Source organism: Oryctolagus cuniculus, chromosome 8 (genome assembly GCF_051225735.1).
Source record: "Oryctolagus cuniculus isolate XC-2025 breed Fujian yellow rabbit chromosome 8, ASM5122573v1, whole genome shotgun sequence".
Taxonomy (NCBI): Eukaryota; Metazoa; Chordata; class Mammalia; order Lagomorpha; family Leporidae; genus Oryctolagus; species Oryctolagus cuniculus.
Window position 1 is genome coordinate 28,857,100 of NC_142874.1, and position 12,120 is coordinate 28,869,219.

Genomic DNA, 12,120 nt, shown 5'->3' on the forward strand with positions numbered 1-12,120 from the left:
TGGGTCCCTGCACTCAGGTAAGAGACCTGGAAGAAGCTCTTGGCTCCAGATTGACCCAGCTCTGGTCATTGCAACCAATTGGGGAGTGAACCAGCTGATGGAAGATCTTGGTATCTCTCGCTCTCTCTCACTCTCGATCTCTCTCTCACACTCTGATTTCAAATAAAAAATCTTTAAAAAAAAAAAGTGGAGCAGCAGGGACATGAACTGGTGCCCATATGGAATGCCAGCGTCATGGGTGGATGCTTTACCTGCTATGCCTCAGTGCTGGCCCTTCACTCTTATTCTCATTAAACTTTGGGCTTTTGAGTTTGTCAGATATGGGCATGAATCCTTGCCTTTAGTATGTTAAGTTAATCACTTCCTTCAAGTACCAGTTTCCTCATCTGTGAAATAACATTATCAATACTTTACTCATTTAGCAGTTGGGAAAATTATAGTGTCTCCTGTAAATAGAAGACATCCAGTAAAGTGTCTTTCTCATCCCCCTGCTGCAGAGCTACCTTCCTGTGTATTTTTTTTTTATTTATAAAATCTATGATTCCCTTACAGCCTACCTGCATAAACCTCACTGGAGTTGAATTCTATCAAAAGCAATTGTAACAAACATAAACACACAGTGCTATTTCTTCAGAATTGGTCTCTGGCTTTGTGATGCAGACTGTCAACAGAGTGTCAACTTCAAGGGGTGGGCATCTGTCCACAGGAACTGAGCTGAGGTCACAGACTTGTCTCTCTCTGCCCTACAAACAGATGTCTGGGTGACGACTCAGTTGCTGCAAACCAAGGTTACAGTAAACCTAGGGGGAAGTGCCCAATCTCCTTTCTAATCCTCTTGGCCAGCCATTCATTCTCTAAGACAATGCCTTACTGACTGACCATAACTTAAAATAACTAGTTTCCCCCAGTATACTATTTTCAACAAAATGCCTTTATTTGCATGATTCAGATTATTCCACAGGCCAAAGGAAGTGTTTATGCAATAGAGGTTTGTCAGCAACAAATTGGTTTGATTCTGTGTCACGGAATGCACACCTTCCAAAGGTTACCTCGCAACTTGCCAAGTAAACCCTGATGCAATGTGGGCCTCTAGTGGTAGCAAGAAAGTAAAGCAGCTGCTAGTAAGAGCCAACAAAAAAAGCCAAGAAAGTCACCCTTCATTATTATGTTGACGTGTTGATGTGAAAACTAGTTCAAAATAATCTTCCATGATAAAGTAAATTCTAAATGTAACAGCTTTCTTCCAGATCACAAGCTCGTCTTCAATAACTAGCCTAACTAAACATTGTGCAGCATTTACATCTTTTTCAGAAAATTGAAGTCAGTGTTAGGGGTCTCACTATTCTACTTTATACCAAGTTCACTAAGAATTATAACAATTATAAACACTAGCTACTTTTCATACAGCTAGTAAAGCTACCATACACACACACACACACACACAATGCTGGACTCTAATTGGTGTGATCAGTGAAGTCCTCTACCAACTGTCCTGGGAATTTAAATAATCCCCACAGGCTGATGAGGCTGTTGTGAGTTAATTCCTGCACTAGAAAAGTGCCTTCCTTGAATATCTGATTTCTGAGGTCTTTTCCAACTTAAAACAAGTAAGAATGAATCCTACAATGTCAAGTGTTAACTCTTTGTTTCACTGTTACTTGGTGCATGTCTTCTGATCAAAAGTCTTACTTAAAAATTACAGCTCCATTATGATTAACAACATAGTAGAATATACACAGTAAAAATTTTATGATGTACAAGCTGGAGTTGGCACTTAAAATTTAACATGGTGCTTGGTTGGGCTATATCAAAACAAGTTATTAAGGGGAAAGAAAACAATCTCAGACTATGAAAAAACTACAGGAACTAGCCTTTCCATACACACCCATGCATGGCTTAAAGACAGGGATACATTCTGAGAATTACACTGTTAAGCATTGTTCTACCAACATCAGAGTGTACGTAGACAAACCAGGATGGCTGGTCGTTGTCACTAGGCAATGTACCCTTATGGTATATGTGGTCCAGCATTCACTGAAACATCACTATATAATTCATGGCATTTTAAATATCTATCATGTTCCTAACATTAAAAGAAACACTTCACATGTATGATAAAAGAAACTGAATTGTCCATAAATAAACCAACAGCATTTATCTGAAATAAACATCAAGACATCTCATAGGAGTGTTAGTTAATGTCTTGTCTCTGTTGACTTCACTAGATTTTCCCAATGGCTGTATTCCAAGAGTTTTTAAATGTTAGTTTGACAGATGACCACCAAACTTCAAAGGTCTATGAAGGAAGATTTCATGGGTATTATTGATTGATAGATCTCTGTCCTTCTCACATGCTGTCTTTATACAGTTCCCTGAAGCTACACAGAAAAACGGTAAACACACAAGAAGCTCTTCAGAGAAGTCACTGTGAATGAAATGGTTTGTAGTGAGAAGCTCCAGATAAAGAATTAATTTGCCTTTAGTCCTTAGCTTTAGTTATAGGATAGAGAACTTTTCTGTAGACTAGAAAAATGTGGACATGAAAAGTAGAAGGGGATTCCCAATATAATCACATGCCACTGGGCACATAAAAGAAACCTGCATTTAACGCAACATTAGCCACCAAAGCATTTAAATCCAACAGTTCTACAGCCCGCTTTACCACAGACATTTAAAAAAGTTCATACAACTCAAAGAATATTTTTCAATTTGTGAATCTAAGAACTTTTCTCTGTATACATCCTTTTGCCTGTATTTTTCCTTCGTGATTATCTGTGTCCTTTGCTATACCACAACAGACTTTAGCATGCTTCTTAAAATAATATTTGAGGCCCTTTTTGCCATCCTTTTGCCTGAGACATGTTGATTTTATTAAAGCACATTGGGTCTGCATTCTTTCTTTACTACTATTACAGGTAGACTTGGCAGACTCAAGACCTTTGTTTTAAAATGCTCTGCTCTGGAGACAACCTCGTTAAGTAAGTTCCATTTTACCTGCTGGGCAGTTGCACTCTGAAGGTGCTTCTCTTGCAGTTCTTATTTTAGCCATATCTTCATAGGATTTCTGTAGGAAGAGAAGTATTAACAATCATCAGTAGCATTGTAGAGAATTAGGTACTCTCTGGCTGTATGCCTGATTGATCAGCATTTCATAGCCTGCGTAACATTACACATACTTGGACTTTAGTCAAAAGGTAACAGTACCCAAGCCCTAAAAAAACAAAATGGTCATTGACATGGTATCAGGATTGCTGGATTTGTACAACATTTTTCTCCACTCTTCAACTGCTACCACCCTTCTCCCTTGGCTCAAGCATACACACTCAATGCATAAACCCAGCACTCACATGCTGCAGTTCCAGGTAAGCTGTAGCTTATCAGGAACAACTAGTCTTTTATATATGAATGTCAAAGGCATTAAGGTGTTGTGTGGCAGCCACTGCCACACAGCCTCTCTGCTGGAAAAGTTTTAGAAAACCTGCAAACTCTAAAGCCATCATTAAACACAACATAGGTTCCTTTCAACTCCCAACTGAAAGGACTGCGAATTCCTAAGTACGCCAAGCTCTGTACCCATAACCAAAGATAAAGCTATTTTTTAAAGAATAAAGTTTAAACTCTTAATATGAGAACGTTCAATTGTAAAATATTTATTTTAATCAGAATAATCTCACTTTTAAGAGTGATGACCTTTTTTGTGTATTACTAACACCTATAACCCAACCTTCTTACCACAGGTGAAGGTTATCACAGATGTTATCTAGACAAGGAACAGTCTCCATACAGTTAGCAACGCATTTCATTAGGCTACAAAACAAGAACCTTGCCCTTTTAGATCTCCATGCATGTTTAGCCAACATTGAGGAAAAGTGAGTGAAGATGACAGAGATGGAGGCGGCCTTATCCAGGGATGTGCAGACACAAACACAAGCCACAAGGAGCGCAGATGGGCGCCTAACACCGCACACACAGCCAAGCACACAGAATGCCCCCTTTGCAAGATGTTACCCACGCACAGAACACCCCAGCCTCTCACCCCTGAGCCAGAAGGCGCTCCACTTTCTCCTGCACCATGGCCTTGAGCTGATCCTCGGTATCAGACAGCAGAGGAATGGAAGGGGCCCCTTTCGTCGATTCCAGAGCGGCTATCCGCGCCTGGAGGTCGTTGGTTTTCACCCCCAGTACAGACAAGACAGGATGGCCACCACTGACAGGAGGGCTGCCAGGGCCGCGCACTGGGGTCCGGCCGCAGCGCAGCGCTGCCCTGCAGGGCTCGCGTCCGCCGGTCCGGGCTCCCGGCCTCCTCCTTTCCCCGTGTGCTTCTTCACCAGCATCGTGGCGGGGTCGGCTGCCTCAGCTTCACCTTCCACCCTCGACCACCTCCAATAATTGTGAAAAGAAGTAAACGGGGAGAGTCCTCCGCAGTTCAGTCCCGGTGGCCGCACAGCTAGCTGGCGCGGGAGCGGGACGCGGAGAGGGACCTCGGCGTGGCTCAGCGTCCGGACCGCGGGCGAGGACCATCCTCCGCCTACTCCCCTCCTCCCAGAAAGGCGTGAAGAGCACCTCCGTCGGGGGACTGGGTGGCGACCGCGTCAAAACCGAAAGGAAGTCCACCGGACACCTCCTCCGAGGTCCCCGGGAGCGGCCGCGCCGGGTCCGAGGGACAGCGGATGAGGGGCTGCCGCTCGCCCCGCCGCGGAGCGCGGAGCTGTTGCGTTCCCACTACTTGGCCTTATTTCCACCTATTTGGTGTCTTTCCGCACGCCGGCTTGCTTCCCACCTGGACTGGGCTGGAGGCTGGGAGGCCGAGAGACCACGAGAGGAGCGCCAGAGGGCGGTCAGGCGAGAGGAGAGCCAAAGGGCGCGAGCTGCCACTACCCACCATCTCTCCGTGGCCCCTGCGACTGCGAGCCTTAAATACCCTTCGGGATGCTCGGGTGTGAGTGCGCACGCGGCGAGCGCCTCGGCCCTCCCCCGACCCCCGCCCAGCAGCTCCCGCCGCAGAGCACCCCCCGCGGGAGCCCGCCTCATTATCATAATATATTCACCTTCGCGCGACGCCAGCGGGGCGGGGCGCCGGAGCCTCGGAGCGGGAGGTCCGTATTAGCATAATATATGCAGATAGCGAGAGCGAACGCCGTGATTGGGTGGCAGCTGGGAGACCCCGCCCCCTTTGCCGAGTAACTTAGGCGTCCGCGAAGGCCACCTCGCTCTCCAGGGCCTGGGGCCGGAGCGAGGTTGGCGGTGGAGGAGGCGCCTGCTGCGGCTTGCGACCAGCCTAGCCCAGCGCACCATCTTTATCCCGTTGAAAATGGAGAAATGGCCTCCGGGAGGGCTGCGATGAAGCTCACCGCCCGCGCTCTGGCGCGGCGTTTCCTGTCCTCCCTCATCTACCCGCGCGCCCCAAGGCAAAGCTCTGTCCTTGTCTGGGGCGTCCAGGTCCTCACTCCCGTCTCAGCCCAGGGCGCGCTTCGCACCCCCAGCCCCGATTGGCCTGTCTCCACGGGGCTGCGTCTGCTCCAGCCCCGCGTTCCTGCCCTATACTGGGGTGCTGACGACGTTTTCCTGAGTCCCTGCTTTGCGGGTTTGGAAAGGGAAGTGTTGGACTGAAGCACGCGGTCAATTTTTTCTCTTTGACTCTCCTGCAGTTCATCTGGCTCAAATTACAAGGTCTCTAGTGAGAATTCTGAAAGTTGGTAACAAGTAACATTTCACATGGGACTGACTTTTGGGGCAGAGAGGGGCCTGGGATCCCACCTTTTACCCTAAGAGCTCTCACCTCCTTTTCCCCATGAGAAATAAATGTTTGCTTTCTAAGCAGGCTACCCTCGGGCGGTTGCTGGCTACTGCACTAAGCGAATGGTTCACAAGGGTGAAAGGATGATTGCTGGTAAGAAGCAGGGTGGCAGCATCATTAGGTGACGGAACAGGAGTCACGTTGGAGGGAAGCAGGGAATTTTGTCAAATCAAGACTAAATTCCTGGGCCAGCGCCGGGGCTCACTAGGCTAATCCTCCACCTTGCGGCGCCGGCACACCGGATTCTAGTGCCGGTCAGGGCGCTGGATTCTTTCCCGGTTGCCCCTCTTCCAGGCCAGCTCTCTGCTGTGGCCAGGGAGTGCAGTGGAGGATGGCCCAGGTGCTTGGGCCCTGCACCCCATGGGAGACCAGGAGAAGTACCTGGCTCCTGCCATCGGATCTGTGCGGTACGCCGGCCGCAGCGCGCCGGCCGCAGCGGCCATTGGAAGGTGAACCAACGGCAAAAGGAAGACCTTTCTCTCTGTCTCTCTCTCTCACTGTCCACTCTGCCTTTCAAAAAATAAATAAATAAAAAATAAGACTGAATTCCTTACGTTCATGTTACATAGTCGTGCTCACAGGTAACATCAGTATCACCTGAGACACAAAAATTCAAATGCCAGGATCCCAGCACAAATCTTCTGAATCAGAAACTACCAATACTGAATCAAATACGCTGGGGCGCAGCGGATAAGGCAGCGACCTGCAGTGCCAGCATCCCATATGGACACCGGTTTGAGACCTGGCTGCCCCACTTCTGATCTGGCTCTCTGCTATGGCCTGGGAAAGCAGTGCAAGCACAGCTCCGGCTGTTGCAGCCAATTCGAGAGTGAACCAGTGCATGGAGGCCCTTTCTGCCTCTCCTTCTCTGTGTAACTCTTTCAAATAAATAAATAAATCTTTTAAAAAAACCTGAATTTTTGAACAAATACATACCGATCTGTATTTATACAAGCCGTCTGTTCATTTCGTGCACATCCAAGTTTGGGAACCACTGGTGTCACACTTCAAAGACTCTTTTTTATCCAAACCTCAGAACACTGTATTGTGAGTGAGGAATTATGGCCCCAGTTTTATATACAAAGAAACTGTTTTCAAGGCACCTTTAACTGTGACTAAAGGGGTTTCAAAGATCAGGACCAAAACCATAACTACAGATTTTTGTTGTGGAGTCAGCTCTTTCTGATTTTCCAGTCACCTCTCTAACCATTCCTCAGTCTGTCTTGCAAGCTTTTCTTCCGCTTGCTCCTAGGATCTCAGTCTTCTCTTTGAAGCCGGTATACTCTCACCTGCAGAGTTCCCAATTACCACACTGATACTGAAGAGTCATCAAACAAGGGTTCCAAGCCCAGACCTCCTTCCGGAGCCTCATATTCAATTCCCTGTTCCCCATTTCCACTTGAATGCCCTGCTAGTAAATCCAGCCAGCCCCCACCCCCTGCCTTCTTACCTCCATACTTGGCTAGTCTTTTGGTTTCCCAGCTCAGTGAATGAAACTGCCATCCATCCAGTGTCCTCAGGCCAAACTATGGAGTAGCAAGCCCTGACTTCTCCCTTGTTCTTCTCTCCTCATCTCTCTGAATTCCTTTGATACTTTTTACACCGTGTTTAGCCTTATGTCTTACAACCCTCTTTGCCCAACTCCACTGCCTGGAGTCTGTCATCTCACCAGCCCGTCCTTATTCTCCACGCTGGTTTCTATAAGTATGGTGACAAGGCACCCTGTCTTAAAATGTCAGTAGAAAAGTCATTTTCTGCTGTGGCTGACACTGATGGTTGGTTACACATTCAATGTGGATGACGTGATGTTCTTATAGCATGCTTTGTGTAAATTGGCCATGAAAAGGAACATTGACAACTCTTACAAGCTCTCAGAACTATCAGATCTTAGTGGCGAGAGAGCATAGGGATTGTGTGGATTTGGAGCCTTTATCCAGAGGATTACATTTGCCTCATGTGTTTGGTGGCCACAATACCTCAGAAATGTACCAGCCATTAGTGCTAAGATTTCAAAACCCAGCTTCTCTGCATCAAGCACAAAGAATGCATGGACCAGCAAAGCCCCGAGGGTTTGAACCCGTGTTGTTCTGTAGATTCATCAGTGCACAGTTGTTATTTGGGTTTGCATGCAGAGAAGGATTCAAAAAAGGTAAAAATAGAACTCAAATCGCAATAGTCCAGCTGACTCCAATTTGCCTAAGACTGATACTGATAGCCTTAAAAGACAAGCAGCTGGCCATAGAACAGCTTTGAGGTAGGAAGAATAATAGATCCCTGAAGAGGGCCACATTCTAATCTCCAAAACCTGTGACTGTGTTCTAGCACATTATTCAGTTAGGGATCTTGAGATGGCAAGACACTCTCCAACTTTGTTAGAGGGACCAATGGAGTCAGCTTTCTGTTACTATAACAATACCTGGGGCAGGCTACCTTTTACTGCTTTTACTTTTACTACTGAGAAGTATGGCTGGAAGTTAAAATAAGAAAGAAGATGCCTGGGAGAAAAGTAAGACAAAGAAAGATAAGCAGGGGATAATAGGGGAAACAAGGTATCTAAGATATCTAAGTGAGAAGTGGTAATTTTTGTTACAAGGCATAATTTCCTATCTACCTCTAAGAGATGGATTAATAAAGGATATAAAGTACAGACGTGAAAAACTAAAATGTATTTGAAGTGTTGACATTTAATGTACATTAGAAAGATTATCTGACCAAAGGAAGTAGCTGGGGTAGTCATGTTATGCTGTTTTTAGATATTAATCATAAAAGATACTTCAGATAGAAAACGTCTTTGAGCATCATTAATTTTTGAGGCTAATAAATTTCCTAAAACTGCAATGTTAACCAAAGTTCCCTGACCAAAGTTACCAAAAAGAGGCAAATGTATGGGGGACTTGTGGCCATCTTTGTAATCCATAACCACCTGTTGTGGTCACTAAGGACCTTAATAAAGAAAATGGAGTGGGTGGTATTTAGCTTAGTGATGAAGATAACTGTTGAGATGTTCATGTCCCACGTCACTGTGCCTGGATTCAGTGCCTGGGTTGTACTCCTGACTCCAGATTCCTGTTAAGGCAGACTTTAGGAGGCAGTAGGGGTGGTTCAAGTAATTGGGCCCTTGCCACCTATACAGGAGGTCTGAATTGGGTTCTTGGTTCCTGGTTTCAGCCTAGCTCAACTCCAGCCCTTGAAGGTATTTTTGGAGTGAACCAGGAGATGGGAACTCTGTCTCTCTGCCTCTCAAATAAATAAATGGTTTTTAGTGGCCACATGAATTGTGTGTCCTATTAAGCATGCCATTTTATGAACTTCAAAGAATAAGATCTCATAGATACGTCTCTGAAGAATTTTCCAGGAGTATGAAGTGGGCAGCAAGGAGTTAAGTGAACTGAAGTTTTCAGATGCTCACAGACAAGCAAATTTCAATAAATCACAAACAAATTATAAGTATCTTTCAGAGCAGAAAAGGATTTGGCTCTTAGTGACAAGTTAAAAAATTCTCTCAGATCAAGGGACTGATCCTATTTACACAAGCCTGGTTAAGCAAAGGACTTATAACTGTATGAATCCAATAATCTGGATAATACAGACCCTCCAAAACCCCAGTCCTCTATGCAGTGAGTTTTATGTTTGTTGCTTTGTTTTATTTGGAGGGGAGAGGTAAAAATCTCCCTCGAACCTTAAATAACAAGGTAATAGCTCTACCTAATAGGGTTTTCTCCAAATTTCCCGATTACATTGCTAACTCAAACAAGTGGTGACTTTTCTTTGAAGTTCCACCTGAGCCTCTGTGTGAGGCTGTGTAGTGAGAGTGTTTGTGTCATTGAGTCCGCTCATGGTGAAGAACATGGCCTCCAAGGCCAGACTGCCTGGGTTCATTATCCAACTTTGTCAATGAATAGTTATAGGACTTTGGGGAAATTGCTTAACTCTGTTGTCTCATCTATGAAACAAGGATAATAACATTTATCCATTAGCATCTTGTGCTGTGAATACATGGGACAACATGTGAAAGCATAGAATGCCTGGTAGATATTAAGTTAAATCTATAGTTTAGCTCTAATTGTTGTTGTTATTATTTTTAAAGTATTGATCCACAGACACCGAAAGGCAACAACAGTGTGCTCCTATACCATGGAGCACCTGTATATCCTAATCTTGACCCTAATCTTCCATCACTGGTTCACTCCCAAAAGGCCACAATGGTTAGAAGTGGGTGGATATGAAGTCAGGAGCCAAGAGCTTCTTCCGGGTCTCCCATGTCAGTGCAGGGGCCAAAGGACTTGAGCCATCCTCTGCTGATTTCCCGGGCACATTAACAGGGAGCTGGATTGTAAGAGGAGCAGCCAGGACTTGAACCGGCAGCCATATGGGATGCTGGCACTACGGTCAACAGCTTTACCTGCTACACCACAGTGCAGGTCCCCAGCATACTTTTTTTTTACCAAAAAAAAAAAAAAAAAAAGATGTAACTATCAGATAGTGAGACATATTGTAAAGACATCATAATCAATGCAGTTAGATATTTTTCAGGACAGACACTAAGCCACAAAACAAAGTAAAAAGCCTAGAAGCAGGCCCACACCTGAACAGGCACTGAAAGTGGCAAAGAAATGACACTGCAGAGTGGGGCAGAAAGCATGGACTTTTCAGTCAATGATGCAGTGCATTCATTCACACGGGAAAAGATGAAGTGGAATCCTTTCTCACAGAGGACACAAAAGTTAAAGGGAGATGGTTTAATCCTAACTTTAAAAGGTAATAACTTAAAGCATTTAGATAATAATACAGGAAAATATCTTTGTGACCTTAGGTTAAGGTATATTGTCTTACATAAGACAGATGAATGAAGAAATAGTTACTAGGAAATGATAGATCAATTGGAATGCATTATCTATTAAAAAACCTAAAAGGAGTGAAAAGGCAATCCACAAAATAGAAAAAGATATTTATAAAACACAAAAATGAAAAAAGACTGTTGTGGAGAATATATAAAAATTCTTGTAACAGTGAGAAGAGCGAACAAAATCTTGAATAAGCACTTTTCAAAGTGGAAAACTAAAAATAGCTAGTGAATATTTAAACATGCTCAACCTCATAATTAATCAGAAAAATGCACATTATAACCACTATGGTGAGTATGTGATCCCACTACTCACCCACCAAATTGGCTAAAATGAGAGACAGACAATAAAAAACGTAAGCAAGAATGTTTGTGCTCATATGCAAACATAGAGCAACTGGAACACAGTGCTGGATGGAAAAAAAAGTTCCATAAGTTTTTTAGAAAATTGTAAACTAAACATATGCAAAACTTTTGTAGAAGGACTTTGAAAAGAGCAATGGCCAAGGACTGGGAGCTCTGCAAAGTATGTTATAGATGCCTGCTGGCCTCACAGGAGAAGTGCCTTGGGTGAGAGGTAAAGACTAGTGAGGAAAACTGTAAGGAGAAAACTGTAAGGAGAGATTTGTGCTGTGCTGAGGCAGATGTAACACAGTTGCCAGTGTTCACATGAAAAGATTAGCATGTTCTTAATAAGCTGTGTGGCCCACCCTACCTAAGAAGACTGCATTCAGAATCTTGATGCTGCCAACACGTTTCTTCCTTCTGTGTTTAATAAAATGCAAAAGGAGATAAGATAAAAGAATGACTACAAAAAAAAAAGAAACCAAGAATTCTTAGGATTAAAAATTCTCAACTTTACCAAATAACAATTGATACAAACATTAAGAAATTACTTTTGGACTGCATCAAGAGCCTCTCAAGAAAACGGAGAAACTGAGTATGACTAGAAAATCTTTTGTTAAGACCTCAAAATACCTAAAGTGACATCATATAAAATTGTTTCATCAAACAACAGAGCATCTAAGAAGCTTCAGGATGCTGTCCCTCAGTGATCCCCACAAAAAGTTAAGTGGTGTATGTTATATCTCAGTAAAGTAAACGCCAATAAGATTTACGGGAATCCAAAAACTGTTTCAGGAAAATCCTGTTAGCAAACACACAAGCACTGAAAGGAGTGGTGACAATAAAACAGAAGAGGCCTTTGAACCTCAGAAACCTCTCTAGGCAGGAATCAGGCTGAGAAACCACAGAGCTGCATGCACTGGAGTTGTTTTGTAGAAAAGAAGAAAACTTAGAGCATGGGAAAAAAGAGATCTGAAGACAGAGCCAAGAGCCACAGAAAATCATTCTTGGAAGGAGAAGGCCTGAATCCTAATCAAAGAACTTCCGACACTTGCCCAACTGAGTATCAGAAGTTCTGTAAACTATTACTCCCATGGTCTTTTCCTCCCAATTTTTTTTTTTTTTTTTGACAGGC

At 44.1% G+C, this 12,120-nt stretch overlaps 1 protein-coding gene across 1 annotated transcript in view; it reads right to left on the reverse strand.

Annotated features, from left to right (window-relative positions):
* The window catches only part of LOC149124946 (protein transport protein Sec24B-like), a 153,622-nt gene extending 148,652 nt beyond the window's left edge, over positions 1–4,970 (reverse strand). The window contains exons 1-2 of the mRNA XM_089302218.1: positions 4,781–4,970; positions 2,995–3,064 (exon numbers count right to left, since the gene is read on the reverse strand). Of these exons, the coding sequence (XP_089158344.1) occupies positions 2,995–3,064; positions 4,781–4,885 (175 nt within the window). The 5' untranslated portion in view covers positions 4,886–4,970. The remainder of the gene's footprint in view (positions 1–2,994; positions 3,065–4,780) is intronic.
* Between the last annotated feature and the right edge of the window lie 7,150 nt (positions 4,971–12,120).